The 19,751-nt window shown below is 44.4% G+C and overlaps 1 protein-coding gene across 12 annotated transcripts in view; it reads left to right on the top strand.

Moving 5' to 3' along the window:
* Positions 1 to 14,508, top strand: part of fhod3b (formin homology 2 domain containing 3b) — a 560,180-nt gene extending 545,672 nt beyond the window's left edge. For 8 of the 12 annotated variants that reach the window (XM_080202871.1, XM_080202833.1, XM_080202860.1 and 5 more), the window contains 4 exons: positions 1,135 to 1,158; positions 5,669 to 5,849; positions 7,800 to 7,961; positions 11,227 to 14,508. In XM_080202871.1, the coding sequence (XP_080058997.1) occupies positions 1,135 to 1,158; positions 5,669 to 5,849; positions 7,800 to 7,961; positions 11,227 to 11,309 (450 nt within the window). In that variant the 3' untranslated portion in view covers positions 11,310 to 14,508. The remainder of the gene's footprint in view (positions 1 to 1,134; positions 1,159 to 5,668; positions 5,850 to 7,799; positions 7,962 to 11,226) is intronic. The other 4 variants (XM_080202843.1, XM_080202918.1, XM_080202909.1 and 1 more) reach the window with 1 other exon arrangement.
* Positions 14,509 to 19,751: the final 5,243 nt, after the last annotated feature.

Below are 19,751 nucleotides of genomic sequence, written 5' to 3'. Positions count from 1 at the left end.
AACCTGTTGAACTTTAATTGGCGTTGTGAGACTTCTTACTCTTCTTAATTTGTTTAGCAACTGACCTTCAGGGTATTATGTTTGTCTTTCAAGCCTTTGCATAGTGAGACTCCACTCTTCAGAAATATTTTCCAGCTTTGTCACAATCTTCCCCTTTTGGATCATTGTTTATCATCTGCTCCCAATATTCCTTCGCCAGCTGTCAATCCTTCAGCCATTCTGAAAATGGGTGTTCAAGAAATCCGTTGAAAAATTAAGCTGAAGACTTGATGAGTTGTAACTCAGTGGAAGATTAAACTGAAGACTGGAGCATGTGACAATTGTGTACAGAATCATGCAGCACTGGAGGAGGTCATTGTTCCATGGCCAGCTCTTTGAAAGACTTGGCCCGTGTTCAGTTGGGTATCCAACACAATCGATAAAACATTAGTTTTAATGATTTAAGCTGATTGAGTGATGCACGAGCAAGAGGGAAAGGCATGATTGGTGGTTAGTGACCTCTGACTGAAGAGACAACTGAACAATGGTTATTTACTGAACTCTACTGAAGTTGTAGAAAGTAAATGAAAAGAGTGAAGCAAGAGTTCTATGGAATTGCACAGCAGGGTGGCACAGTGGTTAGCACTGCTGCCTCACAGCTACGGGGACCCGGGTTCGATTCCAGCCTTGGGTCACTGTCTGTGTTGAGTTTGCGCGCTCTCTTTGAGTGGATTTCTTCAGGGTGCTCCAGTTTTCTCCCACAGCCCAAAGCTGTGGAGGTTAGGTTGATTGGCCATGATAAATTGACTTGTGTGTCAGGGGGAATAGGAGGTTCAATGTGTGGGGTTGCGGGGATAGGACCTGGGTGGGTTTGTTGTCGGTGCAGATGAGCCGGATAGCTTCCTTCTGCACTGTAGATGTTATGACTTGTATAAGAATAGACAAAGTTACCAGCTCCATAGTTTAATCAGTACGACCTGCATCTGTTCAGTTTTTCTCTATATGCCTTTAATGTAATATGGATAATGTGTTGCCATCCGTTCATTGTACTTATTTAGCAAATGCTTTTTGTTACATTTTGAATTGTTAATTTTCCTTTCTGAATATCATGTCATTCCTCTTCGCTTTCCTTTCCTCCTCCCACCTCCCTTTTAGACTGATGATGAAGATGATGGTGAGGTATGGGCTGCTGCTTCAGATTGCTGTGACCATTGGCTTGTGGACACTGATTAGCACTAACATCGCGTTGATACTAACTGTGTTGTTACCACGATGCATGGCCGACATGGGGAGCAAACGGCCCTTGTGTTGAATTGCACCCTGTCGAATGGTATTAACCTACCGGTCTTGTGTCCCTGTGTTTTGAGAACATAATTCCACTTGTTTTAATACCTGGTTGGTTGATCATTTTGACAGTTCCTGATTCTTTCCAGATGTAGATGTCACCGCATTTTTCTGCTGAAAGTCGACATTCAAACTTCCCAACAATAATCTCATAGTGCACATTCAAACATCTGCATTTGGAACTCCTTTGCCAATGAAGTTAGATGGTTAATATCCCTCAATAGTTTTGGCTTTGTTGTGCATCTATTCGTTTGCAGACATCTGTAAAATGTATCCACAAAGTTTCTTGAAATACCATACATGCCTGGTAAAGGTGTGCTTGCTCCATATTCATGTAGCAAAACTATTCTCAATGCTGAATAGGTAACCTCTATTTTTTTTACCCATTCATGGAATGGGCATTGCTGGCTGGCCAACATTTGTTGCCCACCCTTAATTCTCCTTGAAATGAGTGGCTTGCTAGGCCATTTCAGAGGGACAGTTGAGCATCAACCATATTGGTGTGACTCTGGAGTCACATGTAGGCCAGGCCAGATAAGGATGCCAGATTTCCTTTCCTAAAGTCAGGGAGATTAGCAGGGTAAATATATGGGGTTACGGGGGTAGGGCATGAGGTGGGATTGTTGATGCAGGCTTGATGGGCTGAATGGCCGCCTCCTGCACTGGAGTGATTCTATCTCACCTCAAAAAGTTAGGGCTTTTACATCCAAAGTATTGCCTCATAACAGTTTAGAACTAAAAACTATTTTTTTTTACAAGTATGGAGTCCCATTCCTACAGATTTTAGTTGTAGGGACTTTTATAAATGTACTTTTTGTACTTTTTCTTTATTCTGTCTGGTGACACAATGGCACAGTGGTTAACACTGCTGCCTCACAGCACCAAAGACTCTGATTCAGTTCCAACCTCGGGCTTCTAACTGTGTGGAGTTCACACATTCTCTCTTCAATAGTTAACTTTGATGGAGAACTTCAATCAAACTGTTGTTTTTATTACAAATCTTGTTACTGTAAAGGCAAAAAGCATTTTAAAATATGAAGTTGACAAGCAAGTCGACAATGAGTGATGCAATTTGATTATATGCCTCGTTCATCTCCATCCATTGTACTATTTGAGTCTTGCCTTGTTTGCTGTGGGGGTGAGCAAGGCCTGGGATTAGTGCACCCTCAACAGCAAGGTTTCCGAGAAAGTGAATTGCTTTAGTCCAGAGAGGTTTTGATTGGGAAGAGCACACAGAACTAAAAACACCCTTTTGTTTTCCTAAAGCAAAATAAATGGGCCCAGTGATTTTGAGAGAGCCTGTGTGGAAGGTCCATGTACGGTGTTCTCTCGCTTGCTGAAATACAGTGATTTTTCAGGAGTTTTGCCACACGCACACAAAACAGAAGCTAAAAGGTCCAACTGCCAAAATTATTAATCTGCAGATATTCCCAGGGCTGCAGGTAGAGGCCTTTTACTAGGAAAGCAGCTGTCTACTGGCTTGTTTGTCCCTTGGTGAAAACCAGCCTTGAACAGTTCCGTCACGTCATACAGCCTTTATTGATGCATCTCCTCGCTTTGTCAATTACACTGCAGCCTTCCCCCGCTGCTCACCAGCCCCCAGACACTAAACCTTACTCACTTCCCCTCTTGCTCACTTGGTGAGTAAACTTTTTACACAAGGTTCGTCCAGTAACAGATTGTATCCCTATCGCTTTGGATTTTTTTTTCTCTTTACCATGTTCTGTCCTTTGGGCAAATGGTTCAAGGGGGCAGCACGATGGCAGAGTGCATAAGCAGGCCATTCAGCCCATTGAATCTGCACTAGCTTTCTGACAGAGCATCCCACCCGACCCTATCCATGTAAACCCACATATTTTCCCCACTAATCCCCCTAACCTACACATCTTTGGGCGTTAAGGGGCAATTTAGCTGCCTCGCTGCCCAGGTTCAGTTACAGCTTCGGGTTACAGTCTGTGTGACATTTGCATGTTCTCCCCGTTTCTGTGTGGGTTTCCCCTGAGTGCTCCGGTTTCCTCCCCAGTCCAAAGATGCACAGGTTAGGTGGATTGGCCATGCTAAATTGCCCCTTAGTGTCCAAAGATGTGTAGTTTGGGGGAATGGGTTAGTGGGGCAAATATGTGGGCTTGCGTGCATAGGGTCTAGATGGGATGCTCCATCAGAATCTCAGTACAGGTTCGATGGACTGAATGGCCTGCTTCTGCACTGTAGGGATCTTATGATTCCATGTCAGGGCTAGAAACTTGGCAGTCAAATATAGGACTGCAGTTTTGGATTATCACATATCAGGCAGTGAGCTGTATGCTCGTCTGTTAATTCAGTGTGTGACGGTCAGGCCTCAAATTAACATGACAGAGCGGTGACAGAAGTGGATGGCTTGCGGAAAAGGGAATCCAACAGAATTTTATCATTAAACTGAGTACCTGTTCCTTCTTCCAATCTAGCTCCACTAAAAACTTCAAAAAAACAGTGATTTCCCTTCTTCGGCCAGGCCCGTAGTAGTCCCTTTAAGAACTGTTGACTTGGATGCTCAGTGTCCCATCCATGCTGCATCCAAGGAAATTTCCCATCTGGGTTCCATGCTCATCTTTGAACCCCAAGTTAGACGTTTTCAAGTGGCTCTTGCTTGTTTTCGAGTGGGACTGCCAGCAACTCAAATCAAGGCCTGTTCGAAAATCGTATCAGAGAACCTCAGACACAAAGGGCTCACTCGGAAACTGGAAAGTCCCGCCCAAGGACAACGGATCTTTCCATGGACTGTCACCAGCTACAGTTCCTGTGGCTGGCGGAACGAGAACATTTATCCTTTGTGTCTGAGATCATGAATGATTCCCGTGGTAGGCGGTAAAATTCCACCCATAATTGCGACAAAGCTTAAAAACAAATTGTTTTTTAACAAAGTGGACAAAAACTGCTCTCTTACATCTCTTAATATTGGGGATTGTAGTTAAAATGTCAATAATTGGAGGATATCAGGTGTAGACAGTTTTTTTCAACTTCCAGATGAAGATTTTTTTACACAGCCAAATCTACCAGTTCAATTAAATCCGAGCACAAAAAACATGACAGTGGAGGACATTTATTTTTACACTTTATAATGCATTATGGTACTTTTCTCCATTGTAAAAGTACTGTAATACATGTGGACATTGAGATGATGCTGGCTGATGTAAAGATCAACATAATTTAGCAGGACGGACCCTGTGATGAGTCATTGCGTTATTTAAATATGACATCTAAAGATGTCAAAACACTTTACACTTACATTTTGAGATGTTCTCAATTCCTCAGCAAGTTTTCTACATGATCTCCCAAACCTGATGTGCTTTTCCTAAACCTCGCACTGAGAAACGAGAATGGTGTGTGGGACAAAATCTGATTTTCATCATATACTTAAAACAGGGTACCCAACCTCGGCAGGTGCCATTTTGCACGCTGGGTATTTTCCAACTTGCAAAAAGGCCAGAGGAAAATGGCGTGGGGCTGGGAATTTGAGGGAAAGTCAGTTTTCCTCCAAAAAAAATACTAAGGACGGAATTTTATGGCTCCACTGAAGTGGGGGAAGGGCTGGAAAATGCGAGCTGTTGACTTGGACGGCATGGTGGCACAGTGGTTAGCGCTGCTGCCTCACCGCTCCAGGGACCCAGAGTTTGATTCTGACCGTATGTGACAGTCTGTGTAAAGTTTGCATGGTCTCCCCGTGTTTGCGAGAGTTTCCTCTGGGTGCTCCGATCCAAAGATGTGCAGGTTAGGTTGATTGGCCGTGGTAAATTGCTCCATCGTGTCAGGGGGACGAGCGAGGGTAAATGCATGGGGTTATGGGGATTGGGCCTAGGTGGGATTGTGGTTGGTGCAGATTCAATGAGCCGAATGGCCGCCTCCTACACTGTAGGATTCTGTGATTCCTCTCTCACTGCAAAGATGTACAGGTTAGGTTGATTGGCTGTGCTAAATTGACCCTAGTTTCAGGGTGGATTAGCAGGGTAAATATATGGGGATAGGGTGGGATTGTTGTCAGTGCAGACTCGATGGGCTGAATGGCTCCCTTCTGCACTGTACGGATTCTATGACTTAAGCAGGACTCAAAGATCCCCTCTGAGAAAGGGACAATAAAACTCCATCTCAAACATGACTATTCGTATACTAAAATGCACCCCTGCACTGAGACTAAAGTTCAGCCTGAAAGTGCTGCACACAGGGATCTCGATTAATGTTCCTTTCATTGCGTGTTTTTATCTACACAATTTTGTAGACTCACATTGTGCAGAAGCATAAAGTGTGAAAGAAAGCCCTGTGCTTTGGGCTTGCCAAAGGAATGACTATCTGTATCTGATTTGTTGTGCAGACAGGAAAGTTCTCCAGCAACGCTGACACTGTCTCGAGTGAGAGCCAGCTGCAGGGATTGCAGTCTGCAGAAGAGGCAGCCGAGCACGAAAACATGAAAGCTGTGCTGAAAACCTCGGTACCAAGTGGCGAAGTCACCAGCGTTGTGCCAGGTGTGCGTACCCGGACTAGAGCCAACCGAGGTAAACGCCCCCACAACCCCCTGTCTTTAGGCTGCGCATCAAAGAGTGCCAGACTGGCACAGTATTTATAGCTCCGTAAAAGACCACTTTAGCCCAAACGGTCCATTCTAATCTCTTGACTAACTTCCTCCCACTCTTCGCCGAACGTCTCGCTGAGCTTTTCCTGCTGTTGGGGGTTATTTCTCCAAATTCAGTACAGGGAAGGGACAAACTCGATGATGGACAACCCAAACACCAGCCTCATCGCAAAACAAATATCCCACTGTTGTATCGCTCGATGAAGCTACAAATGTAAAAGCCCTTCATTCTTAAGCCTCCGTTTATTACAGTTGCAATTGTAAAACCCTCCTTCCACACAAGCCATTCAATAGAAAGGTAAGCCAGCACTGGAAGAGACACGAAGGAACAACCTTGACTGGCTTTCCCTCTGCGGACTGCCCCGTTCTCCCTCTGTGACATCCCTCTAAAGGAATACTTTGGGTGGCAGCACCCTGTGCCCATAGCATCAGAAATATGTGCAGCACTTGTATATAAAAAAACATCAAAAACAAGCTGCGTTCTGTGTCATTAATGACAGTGAACTGGCTGACTGCCTCTCAGTGTCTGGGGATTCTTGGACATCAGCCTGAGAAACAATGGAGCGCCAAATTGTCTGCTCTGCTAGATTCAATCCTTTCTTATCCAATTTACTAATTGAATTTTGTGCCGTCCTGGATAGTTAGAGCTCGGGGATAAAGAATACAATTTTACTAATTCTATAAATTAGATCCGCCAGGTGGGATAGAGTGGAGCCGGGGTTAAAATTATCAGCATCAGCAAACTCAATCCCATCCCCATCTGTTCAATTTTTACTGCCCCGAACCAGGCCACCAGCAAGGTGAAAGATTGGGGGGAGCTAATTATCATTCAAAAGTTGCAGGCTGCCAACATTCAAGCAGAGACAGGAGATGCTGCCACCTGCTTAAGAGCAAATCCCTTTCAGGGTTTCTTGTAGACCAGGAGGCCTTATCAGGAAGCCTTTAGCAACGGGCGGCTTCGTGGCACAGTGGTTAACCTCACAGTGTCAAGGACCCGGGTTCGATTCCGGCCTCAGGTGGGTGACTGTGTGGAGTTTGCACGTTCTCCCTGTGTCTGCATTGGTTTCGTAGAATCCTACAGTGCAGAAGGAGGCAATTCGGCCCATCAAGTCTGCACCGATCACCATCCCACCCAGGCCCTATCCCCGTAACCCCATGCTTTTACCCTAGCTAGTCCCCCAGACGCTAAGGGGCAATTTAGCATGGCCAATCCACCTAACCTACACATCATTGGACTGTGGAAGGAAATCGGAGCACCCGGAGGAAACCCATGCAGGCACAGGGAGAATGTGCAAACTCACACACAGACAGTGACCCAAGCTGGGAATCGAACCCGGGTCCCAGGCACTGTGAGGCAGCAGTGCTGATTACTGTGCCACCGTGCCACCTGTGGTTTCTTCAAGGTGCTCCGATTTCCTCCCAAACTCCAAGGATGTGCGGGTTTGTTAGATTGGCTGTGCTAAATTAGTATCAAGGAGATTAGCAGGGTCAATGCATGGGGGTTACGGGGATAGGGCCTGGGTGAGATTGTGGTTGGTGCAGGCTGAATGGCCTCTTCCTGTAGTGTAGGAATTCTATGACCAACCAGGCGCTGTGTATTCCCAGCCCGATCGTTGCCTGAGGCTGCCCTCTAGCCCCCGTTGTAACCCAGAACCTCAGCCTCTCGTTTTCCCCCTCAGTCCCGTGTCAGCCAGAACTTTGCCTAAAATGATTCGAGTGTGTCGGATATCCTCCCTACACAGGGCTCCTTCCTCTCCCCTTCCCTGTCTGTCTGTCTGTTAATATCGTGGCCACCCAATCCGCATTATTAACTTTAGCCACAGGGCTGCAAATCTCTAATTGTGCTACCTGGTTTTTTTTTTGCTCCCTCCAGGCCGTGTTGGGTCATGGACTGCGGGCAATGATGATTCTCCTAATGCCACAGATGATGCTGCAGACGAAATAATGGATCGGATTGTAAAGTCTGCGACTCAAGTGCCAAATCAGCGATCTGTACCCAGAGAGAGGAAGAGGTCACGTGCGAACAGGAAGTCTCGTAAGTGACCTTTATTTCCCAGACTGCTCAGCGTGTTGTGACAAAATGAATACCAAAAACTCTTGAGATAAGAATACAATGCTGAACTGTGGATTGTTATATTTTCTCCACACTGTACTGCTGGGTATCTCCAGCGTTTTGTTGATTCTCCTAGATTTCCCTTCTCTGTGTTACTTTGCCTTTTTAATGTTTGTTTTTTGTTTTTCCACCCCTAAGAGTTAAATGGTTGACGCCTACGTTGTAAAGTCGCTACAGTCCCAGGTAACCATAGGCTGCTTGTTCCCCTTTGCTGGGGGAGAGCTGACAGGTGGTCATTTTAACCTGAGGATCACCACACCTCAGCGGAGGGGCAAGGTTGAGAAGGCAGGGCCTTCCTGAATAACCTCAGCCGGTGCGGGAATTGAACCCGTGCTGCTGGTATCGCTCTGTATGACAAACCAGCCATCCAGCCGACTGAGCTAAATGACCAATGGGACAACATGTGAGTGGAAGTTGAGAACTTTTTTTTTGTATCACAGCTTCTAACTCACTCTTTTTGTGTAATTCTGAATCATTCATTCAAAACCATTTAGTTCCAGTTGTGTCAATGAATCAAAGCACCTTAAAGCACAGATGAAGGCCATTCAGTCCATTGTTCCTGTGCTGGCTCTTTGGCAGCTATTCAATTATTCCCATTTTGCTGGTCTTTCCCTATTCCCTTCAATTCTCCCTTGATGTATTTATCCCCTTCTTTTTTTAAAGAAAGTATTTAATCTGCTTCCACCACTCATTCAGGTAATGCATTCCAGATAATCATAACCTGCAATGTGTACATAAAAAAAAAAGTCTTAACTCCCCTTTAGTTCTTTCTATTCTTCTGTCTTCTGTCTTTCAGTCACTGCGAGTAGCTTTTCCTTGCGTATTCAATCGAAACCATTTGTGATTTTGAATGCTGCTATTAAATCTCACTTCGTGTTCTCTGTTCCGGAGAGACTAATCCCAGCTTCTCGAGTCACTTCACCTCATGAAAGCACCTCAGCCCTGAAGTGCTTCACAGTCGATCTCCTCGCTACTGGGGGAGGTAGTGGAAGCAGATACAATAGTGACTTTTAAGGGGCATCTTGACAAATACATGAATAGGTTAGGAGTGGAGGACAATGGTCCCCAGAAGGAATGGGGGGGTTTTAGTTCAGACGGGCAGCATGGTCAGTGCAGGTTTGCAGGGCCTGTTCCTGTGCTGTAATTTTCTTTGTCCTTTGCTCCTCTTCTCTGAAGCTCTGACACACTATAAAACGCTGTGCCCAAAATTGAAAATTGAGTTTCCAACTTAGCCCTAATCAGCATTTCCAAACATTTACCAAACTTCTTCAATCTTGTACTTTTTGGGGATAATTTTAACTCTTAAAACACAGATGGGTTGGGGTCAGATGAGATGAAAGTACCTAGAATTTGAGTCAGCCATTTAAATATATAAAGAGACTGGGCACCCCCACATTTAAACTATTTTTCGGTGTTTAACTATAGCTGGCCATGTTTCTCAGGCCTCAGGAAACCCAGCAGCTCAAGGGAGGCCAAGGACAGATTCAGAACAGAGATACATGTCTTTAGAGCACTGCTTGTGAGCCAAGAGTTGCTGTAGTGGTGCTCCCTGGACTTCAGGCTTGCGTTCTTCCCTGCTGGTGAACCCAATATCTCCCGCTCCACCATACCATGGGAGCGGAGGTTAGATACCGCTACCATTTTCCCACTAATGCAGCAGCAGGATCCTTAGCTGCAGCTGCAGTTGTAAACTGCATTGGCGGGCCCCCCTCCCCGAATCCCATCTGACAGGGAAACGAGCCTGTGAAATAGGTTGGCTTATCAGCGAAGACCCTGCAGGGAGGAAGGAGAATACTTTGTAGTTAAAACTCACAAGCTGCATGGATACTCAGCGAACCAAAACTTCTCCCCATCTCTTTAAAAAAAAGCTTGCCAATATCCATATCAGGGCCTATAACTCCATTTACACAATTGGTATGGGGTTTGATGTTGTAGCATAAATGCCGATCGAGTGTCATGTGCATCCTGTTAAGGATACGTTGCTCCTCTTGTATTTGGGGCGGCACAGTGGTTAGCACTGCTGCCTCTCAGCGCCAGGAGCCCGGGTGACTGCCTGTGTGGAGTTTGCACACTCTCCCCGTATCTGCGTGGGTTTCCTTCGGGTGCTCCAGCTTCCTCCCACAGTCCAAGGATGTGCTGGTTAGGTTGAGTGGCACTACTAAGTTGCCCCTTAGTATCAGGGGGTTACAGGGTAAATAAGTGGGGTTATGGGGATAGGTCCGGGGTGGGATTGTGATTGGTGCAGACTTGATGGGCTGAATGGCCTCTTTCTGCAGCTTAGTGATTCTATGATTCAGATAGAATGAAGTTTTACTTTCAGCACTGCTAACCTTTTTCAGTACCTAAACTTCATTCTTATCCTGTACACTTTCTCTTTTCTTTCCTTCTTTATGATGGGGAAACATTGTCATGTTCTGTGAAAACAGATATAAAGTGATTTTTTAATATATATTCGTTCATAGGGCATGGGCATCGCCGACTATTTATTGCCCATCCCCAGTTGCCCGAGGACAGTTGAGAGTCAACCATATTGCTATAGCTGTGGAGTCATTTGTAGGCTGGACCAGATAAGGACAGCAGATTTCCTGCCCATTTTAGGACATTAATGAACTACTTGTTCTGTGAAGCTCAACATTGCTTCACCCGTGCCAATCTGTCGCTCAATAAACAGCGAGTACTGGCGCATTGTAAATGAGGCAAGAGAAACTGGGAGGAGCATTTTATTCTTCTCCTTTCGTGTTGGTTTTTAGATATATGGGCCCGAATACTTTGGCCATTAATGCCGATAAGATTCTCCAGCACACCCCCACCTGTGGGTTTCCCACTGACTTGGGGTGACATCAATGGGATGTTATTGGCACCACTCTTGCCAGCGGGAAACACGCAGCAGGAAGCCAGAGAATCCCTCAGATGGTTTGCACTGTTCTCATTTTGTCACCCTGACTCCCTAACTGCTTCAAATGGAGAGAACTGCTCTTTAAATACCTGGTGTGAGGGAAGCTCTGTAGAAACAGAAGATAGGAGCAACAGGAAGCCATTGGGCCCTTGGAGCCTGCTCCGCCATTCATCGCGATCATGGCTGATCGTCTGACTCAATAGCCTAATGGCAGAGTTTCTTCAGACGTCAGAAGAAGACGTGTTACAATAAGTGTGACTTCCTTGACGTATGAATTTCTCCCTTTTACAGTAAGAAGAACATTGAAGAGTGGCCTGACACCAGAGGAAGCCAGAGCACTGGGCTTACTCAGCACCTCAGAGATGCAGGTGTGAAGTGACTTGAGCATGAACTGAGGCAGGAGACACCAGTAGCACGTGGACAAGGCACAGCTCGAAACATCCAACTGGCAACCATTTGCTGCTCCTGACATCCGGTCATCACCCAGCTCCACTCATCATATGAGAAACAAGAGCTAGAGAGAGATGTCGCGTATTGGCACTAAAGTTCTGACAGCTTTTTTTTTTAAATTTAAAATCAGGATTGTTCAGAAATATTTATACCTAGGTTAAAAAGTATTGCTTTTTGGTTTTCGTATCTAACTGAAGTGATTAGAAAAATTTTATTCGGTAAGCTGTTGTACGAGGTATGTTTACGTTGGCTTTACTTGTGGCCTACTTGTGTAGCAATAACATGCACCATATTAGTGTAAGCGCCAGGCGTTAAGGAGACAGTGTGTTAATGCTGACAGGCCAAGAACCTAACTGTGTGTCAGACCCATCATCTGACTGTTATCCAACCTACACTCAAACAGGATTTAAAAAATGGTCTTTAACAGGAATCCTTTAATTCCACAAAGTATTTGCGGGCTGCTTCTTTAATTATTTTTCCCCTGGAGTATTACAGCTGTTGATATGCATTCAATATTTTCTAAAAAAAAACTTTTTTTTTAAATATTATGGAATGCCAAGAGCTGGACCAGCAATGGATCTGAAACAGGTAACAGATATTGTCTTATTCGTCCTGTTTGAATATTAAAGGCCGAAAGAGCTGGTGTCGGTAAAACGCAAGATGAAATTTGCCTTTCTTAATAGCACTGTTTTTTTTCCCCGAAAATTAGCATTGCAGTAAAATTTCTCTTGACTGGCTTTGGTCAAAGAAGGTAGAGTAATGGTGTTCAGTAAGGGAAGTGATTGCGTTTGTATTTCAGTGTCTTGGGGATTGGAACTCGGAGGCCCTCTTGCCCCAACATGCCTCACCTCTCGGGTGAAGATTTGCGCTGGTTGCTGTGTATTGTGTTCCGAATGCGTTCAAAAAGATTGTGTCCGTGATAGCCACTGGGACAGTTCTTCCCCAATCCCTGAGGTGGCCGCGGCTTCTGCTGTACAATTTGCGGAGCAGCATAGTAGTTGCTTCACGAGAAGCCCGCCACTCGATTTCTTGCTGGAAGCTCATGGGTCGCGATGGAACGAATAGGGGCGGAATTTCATGGGAAGAGGGATGCTTTCAAAGTCTAGCAATGTTCTCCGTAGGCACTAAACTTGCATAATACCAACCTTTTTAAGCTGTAAAGTAGTTAATTCAATAACATTTTGTGTGGTATTATATCTGAGAGTGGAAAATGGCTGACTGGACTGAAGAAAAGACATTCTAGATGAACCCTGAAATTCAGAAAGCAGACCTCCAATTCCTTAGTACAGAACGGGTTGATTATTGAGACCTGCTTAGCACAAGAAGTGGATACTTGAAACTGAAAATTGTCTTGTTTGGAGGTAGGTACTTTGGAGAATTGCGGTCCCAGAGATAGGATAAGCATGGAGACTGCCAGCTGAGTGAGGTGGGAGTAATGTGTGATTTGTAGGAATGTGCTATTTTTGTGTAGACTCACTTCAAGTCCGTAAGGTGATTACTGTGCACAGGCTTCAAGGAAAGTGGCAGCTCATCGCCAGATGTGTGAACTCATATTATGAAAGTTGAAGATAGTTGGATGCGTGGAATAGACCACAAGAGTTATCGTTTTAATATGGCAGTGAGAGTATTCTCAATCATATAACAATGTTATCAGTTAAGTTTGGACAGTTGGGAATCCAAAGTCAAAGCATTTTGTGTTGTGCTTTGAAGCTGCTTTTAATTGTTTTAAGGGGATGACAGATTCAAGTTCAAGTCAGTTTGGAATTCGGCCCATCAGTATATGCTTGGGCCCTCGTGTAGATTCAGGTTTGTAATAGGCTGGATTTAATACGGTGGCGGGGAACATGGCGGCCATGCCCACTTCGTTGTGTGAGAGACCCTGCCTCAGTGGCAGCACTGCCTCTCCTGATGTAGGTCAGACAGCAGAAGGGACTGATGCAGGATTCCTGACCACGGGCAGTGGAATGCCAGCCAACTGACCCTCATTCTCCCTGAGCCGCCCACAATTCAGTGCTGACTCCGGGATGAAACGGGAGTGGCACAGCGTTTCCTGCCCTTCCCGCAGACCGCCCGGCAAACCCTGCAGGCATTCTGTACCTGAGGGATCTGGCGTCAGGAGGGGGTGGGCCACTGCAAATCACCCCCACCACCACCCCTGCCCTCGCAAGCCCCAACTCGCATTCTGTCCTCACCCGCCTTCGGCCTGGGGTCCCTTTGTGACCCTGATCCTCTGGTGCACGTGCTGCCGGCAGCTACCATCGCTCTTGATGGCACTGTTGGCAATGAGCAACTACCAGCCTCTGACTGGCAGTCTCCTGGCAGGCAAGACATCTGGTATTGGGGGGGGTCCTAAATCGCAGGTCAGGAGTGGCACTTAATACCATTGGGCCTCTTCCGTAGAACTGATGGGAGCCTGCGCCAGCCCTCTGACCATTGGGCAAGCCCCAGATGGTCAGTTAAATTGCACCCAACGAAACTAGTGTTTACAAGATGATTATTTTAAATGATTATAGAAGATCAAACAAAACAGACATGGTTAATAATTTTTTATGCTTGAAAAAGCTCCTGTGAAAAGGCTAGAGGAAAGGGATAGTTTTTATTATAAAATAGATATAAAACATATGGGAATTACAATAAATATAACCAAGAGGTGTATCACCTGCATTGAAATCAGTGGCAGTAACACAGGGCCTTCAAAGGTTGAGCATTTTCTACAGCTATCTGGCCTTCATGATTGTGTTGCTGCTTTTTGGATGTCTTGTTCCTTTTATTCATTAAACATGGAACGTTTGTAATGATTTAACTAGTGTGCATTGGAGAACCCAAGAACGAGTCCGTGGGCCAAAGTGGCTGGGTCAAGTGTTTTTTTTAAATATATATGTAAATACATGCCATGAGTTGGTTCTGGCTACAAACATTGTCTTATTAACTCAACAAAGTTGTCTGCTTTTCAATTTTTGCCCAACAGAGAAATCTTTTACATTTCCGCAGTGTTTCTTATTTGAGGCATTTAGTGCTGATTAAGCCACCCCTTGTTTTCACCTCTGCTGAGGAGAAACATTTTTGACCAAAGCTCAATACAACATTAATGCAAATTATGAGATTCCATTTTTAGCTCCCTCCGCTCCCCCAAAAAATAGCCTTTAGTAAACTTATTGGTTTCAGGAGCAAAGAAATAATCTGGAGTTATGGGACAAAGTCAGAAATCTGTGACATGTTGACAACACTAAAGACAGAACCATTCCTAGATATAAGGAAGTTAATATCAGTAGATTGTACTGGGATTGAGATGAAAGAAAATCGAGGATCAATACTTCCTTTCCAAAGTATTCCTCTCCCATCTGTTTTGGGGGACTACCTCTTGTTTCCATTAAAATGATGGTAAATTTTCAGCTTAACAGAAACTGGTTATTCATAGAAACTAGAAGCAGGAGTAGGCCATTCAGCCCTTCGAGCCTGTCCGCCATTCATTATGATCATGGCTGATCATCAAATTTAATATCCTGATTTTTTTCTTTCCCCTGCCACTTCCCTGCTATATCCCTTGATCCCTTTAATGCCAAGAACTATATCTAATTTCTTCTTGAAATTACACAGTGTTTTGAACTAAGAAATAGGAGCAGGAGTAGGCCATCTAGCCCTTCGAGTCTGCCCTGTCATTCAATAAGATCATGGCTGATCTGAAGTGGATCAGTTCAACTTTCCCGCTTTCCCCCCACAACCCTTAATTCCCTTGCCTACCAAAAACCTAATTACCCACGTCTTAAATATATTTAGCGAGGTAGCCTCCACCACTTCAACGGGCAGAGAATTCCAGATATTCACCACCCTTTGAGTGAAGAAGTTCCTCCTCAACGCCGATCTAAACTGCACCCCCCCCCCCCCCCCCCCCCCCCCCTTATCTTGAGGCTGTGCCCAAGTTGAGGCTGGCCTCAACTACTTTCTGTGGGAATGAATTCTACACTTCCACCACCCTCTGGGTGAAGAAATTTCTCCTCATCTCAGTTCTGAAAGGTTTACGCCTTATCATCAAACCAGTAGTTCTGGACTCCCCAGGATCAGAACATTCTTTCTGAATCTGCCCTGCTGGAATTTTATAAGTTTCTATGAGATTCCCCCTTTGTTGTTCTAAACTCCAGTGAATACAATCCTAACTGAATTACCCTTTTAGTGATTATTAGAAATGGAGATTTGAAGAGAGAACTTGCTTTGTAGAGTTTCTTCTTCCATTTCAGTCCAGTTTAAGTGAGTTTGCAATCAGAAATTTCACTATTAATAGTTGGCTGAGGTTGCATATTTTGGCGTTTGCACATTATATGGGCTCGGATAGTTTTGGATTTGTTTCTAAGCTGGTACAAACTTTTGATCATGGAAATAAATGGAGACACTTCCATTTATGGAAATGGTGATCCCTCCCTCTAATAGATTGTTTCATTGGAGCTCTAGAAAAAAAAAATTGAAAATGAAACCAAAAGAGAGAATGCTGGAAAATCTCAGCAGGTCAAGGCAGCGTCTGAAAGGAGAGAATGTTTCAAGTCTAGATGACCCTTTGTCAAAGCTCAGATTCCAGATTCAGATTTCAGATTCCAGCATCCGCAAGTAATTTGCTTTTAGAAATAGAAAATGACTGTGTCTTCTCGTGGCCAGAATATGGACATTATTTTAATACATGTAGGAGACCATATGGTGCCAATCCAACAGGCCAAAGAAGCAGCATATTTTGAACAGTGTAGCCTGCTATCAGTGAATCAGTTTCAATTTTAGTTGGTGAAATTATCAAATAGTCTCAATTCAGCATCTAATTCTGGAATATTTTAAATCAAATGTGTGAATGATGCACAGGGTTAGTGATTTAATCTGTAGATTACAAGCCTTCCCGTAAAGCCGTATTATTTAATGCCTTTTCTACGATTACCTGTGACACAAAGCTTAAGTTTCATGTCTGTCGGTCCAATCATCTTGCCTCTTGCCTCATATGTAGCATTTAAAATATTCTGGCAATTATCTTCTGTTGTAAAATATCGTGTTTTGTTTTAAAGTTTAAAGTTTATTTATTAGTCACAAGTAAGGCTTACATTAACACAGCAATCAAGTTACTGTGAAATCCTCCCTAGTTGCCACATTCCGGCACCTGTTCGGGTCAATGCACTTAACCAGCACGTCTCTCGAACTGTGGGAGGAAACTGGAGCACCCGGACGAAACCCACGCAGACGCGGGGAGAACACCACACAGACAATGACCCAAGCCAAGAGTCGAACCCAGGTCCCTGACGCTGTAGGCAGTAGTGCTAACCAATGTGCTGCCCAATATGTTTTAGACATAATAATAAAGTTGGACAACAGTGAATTAAGACACAAGGTGACACATGTTTGTAAATACCATTATGATCTCCATGGACGTACAGTTCATCTCTTTTTGAAGAATGAGTATTAGAAAGACAGTTTGTTCCAACATAAGGTTAAAGTCTGCAGCAAGAGGAAATATGAATCCAAAACCAATAGAAAGAATTTTGCACTTTAATAGTTCATCACCTGTTTTTTGGTATTCCGCTCGTATATGTTTTTCAATTTGCTTTTTTCATTATAATCAGGCCATCGTGAAATATAGTTAGTTGACCATGTAGAATCATGGAAGGATTAAAGCACAAAAGGAGGCCACTCAGTCAATCATGTTCATGCCAGATTTCTGAGAAAGCAGCTCAGCTAGTGTCACTCCTTCACCTTTCCCCTGTGAAAAGGTTCCCTTTGAATGCCATCATTGGATCAGCCTCTAACACATTCTCAGGAACGTATTCCTGATCTCAAACACTGGCTGGGTGACAATGTTTTTCTCGTGTCACCTTGCTTTTGGTCATTCACTTTGACTCAGTGCCCTCTGCCCTCTGTTTCAGCCAGTGGGAACAGGCGACTCAGCCCAGACCCTTCATGATTTTGAAAACCTTTACCAAATCTATTCTCGACCTTATTGAAGTACGGCAGTCTCATCTTTTCCAATCTGTGCTCCCTCATCCAATGAATCATTCTCCTAAATCCTTTCTACATTCTCTCTAAACACATTACATCCTTCCGAAAATGCAATGCCCGAGATTGGATGCGATACGCAACTTGAGGCCAAGGGTCACCATCACTTCCTTGCTTTTGCACTCAATGTCCCTATTTATAAAGCTCAGTATCCTGTACATCTTTTTAATCACTTTCTCAGTCTATCCTGTTTCCTCCAAAAATGTGAACAAATACTCCCAGTTCCCTCTGTTGCAGTTGCACACATTTAAAAAATTATACCTGTTGAGTTATATTACCTTTCCTTGGTCTCCTTGCCAAAATATATCACCTGCATGATGCACAGTGGTTAGCACTCACCCTCACGGCGCCGGGGACCCGGTTCGATTCCCGGCTTGAATCACTGTCTGTGTGGAGTCTACATGAATTTCCTCCGGGTGCTCCGATTTCCTCCCACAGTCCGAAAGACGTGCTGGTTAGGTGCATTAGCTAAGCCAAAATTCTCCTCTGTGTACCTGAACAGGCACTGGAGTGTGGCGACTGGGGGATTTTCTCACTGACTTCACTGCAGTGTTAATGTAAGCCTACTTGTTGCACCAAAAAAATAAACTAAATAAAATTTCATCTGCCCCAAACAGAAATGGGTTACAATAACAGACATCTAACATTGCGGATGTGGAAAAAAACATGGGAGATAATTTTAATCCCCAAAATGGGTGGACTAGGTTCGGATAGAACATAAGAACATAAGAACATAAGAAATAGGAGCAGGAGTAGGCCATCTGGCCCTTCGAGCCTGCCCCGCCATTCAATAAGATCATGGCTGATCTGTCGTGGCTCAGTTCCACTTTCCCGCCCTCTCCCCATAACCCTTAATCCCCTCTCTTATCAAAAACCTATCAACCCGCTTCTTAAAAATATTTAGCGAGGCAGCCTCCACCACTTCAACGGGCAGGAAAGTTAAAAAGCTGAAACAGGAACCCAATCCACCTTGAACTCAACAAAGTGGAGGAGCAGTGATGATCAATCTGGCCATTTAAGTATAAAAAGGCAATGTGCCTTCATTTCAATGTCAATTCTCTTCTGGATCCATGTCAATCTCAGGAAATTTGACAGGTGACAACAAGCTGCATCCAGCCTTTACAACGCTGCTTATGGGCTGAGAGCAAGGATGTTTTCTTGCAGACCAACAAACTACCCAATAAATCTACCCTCCCCCGCCATGACAGGGTGACCACCCCAGCCATTTACCCAACAATTTCTCCTCCTGACCCCTCCCTCCTCCTCTTATACCAATTACTGGAGCAGCACGTGGCACAGTGGTTAGCACTGCTGCCTCTCAGTGCCAGGGATCCGGTGTCGATTCCTGGCTCCCTGTGTTTGTGTGGGTTTCCTCCGGGTGCTCCGGTTTCCTCCACACTCCAAAGATTACGGGTTAGGTTGATTGACCATACTAAATTGCCCCTTCGTGTCAAGGGGATTAGCTAGGGTAAATGCGTGAGGGCCTGGGTGGGATTGTGGTCATTGCTGATTAGCTGAATGGTCTCTTTCTGCACCACAGGGATTCTATCATTCTACTCAAAGCCCAACTCCACCACTGCCTTGTGTTACAAGCTTCTGCCCAAAAAAAAAAGCACCCAGCTTGTCAATCAGGTAACCTTGCATGAGAAACCTGCAGGAAAAATTTATAAAGATTGCAGGGCGTCCAGGAGACAGTGTTACCCAACCTTAACACAGCTCTCCTTCCATCTCCTCACCCTCCTCTCCTCCCACCGCATGCCCCCCCAACCCTCTACTGCCACCCATCTCTGTTCCTCGGCTAATATTCAATATATGGGATCAGAATTGCAAAACCCGAGAATAATTCTCATCTGCTCTAACAGAATACCACATGGTCAGCAACCACAGGGAATATTCCATAAGTCTATTGTAATAATGTCCACAAAGTGTTGTACCCAATTTCCTTCATAGTTCATATTTCCGTCTGCATTTGTAGAGTGAAAAGTAAATTTAATTACTTCCCTTAACAGTATTGTTGTTGCTCTTTGGGTAAGTCTAAAATCCAAAATGCAAAAAGTATTACTTTTACATTTAGTTTTATCATGGGGAAAGGCTGGCAAATTCTGACTGAAGTATAATTGATCGCCAGTTAGCTGGTTATTGCTTGACTAAATAGCGGACACTGTTGGACACTGTCATTGTACGGACAACAGTTTCTCTTTTTATCTTCCTTTTGACTTCTGAACTTGGGCGATATTTTAAATTTAAGGACTGCAAAATGAAACGAACACGCATTTATTAATAATTATTTCGTTAGATTACCCAATGTTTGCAAAATGTTCATATTTGTAACAAAACACAATATG

Source organism: Carcharhinus amblyrhynchos, chromosome 2, assembly GCF_965287045.1.
Source record: "Carcharhinus amblyrhynchos chromosome 2, sCarAmb.v2.hapA, whole genome shotgun sequence".
Taxonomy (NCBI): domain Eukaryota; kingdom Metazoa; phylum Chordata; class Chondrichthyes; order Carcharhiniformes; family Carcharhinidae; genus Carcharhinus; species Carcharhinus amblyrhynchos.
This window is presented reverse-complemented; position numbering and strand designations above follow the sequence as displayed.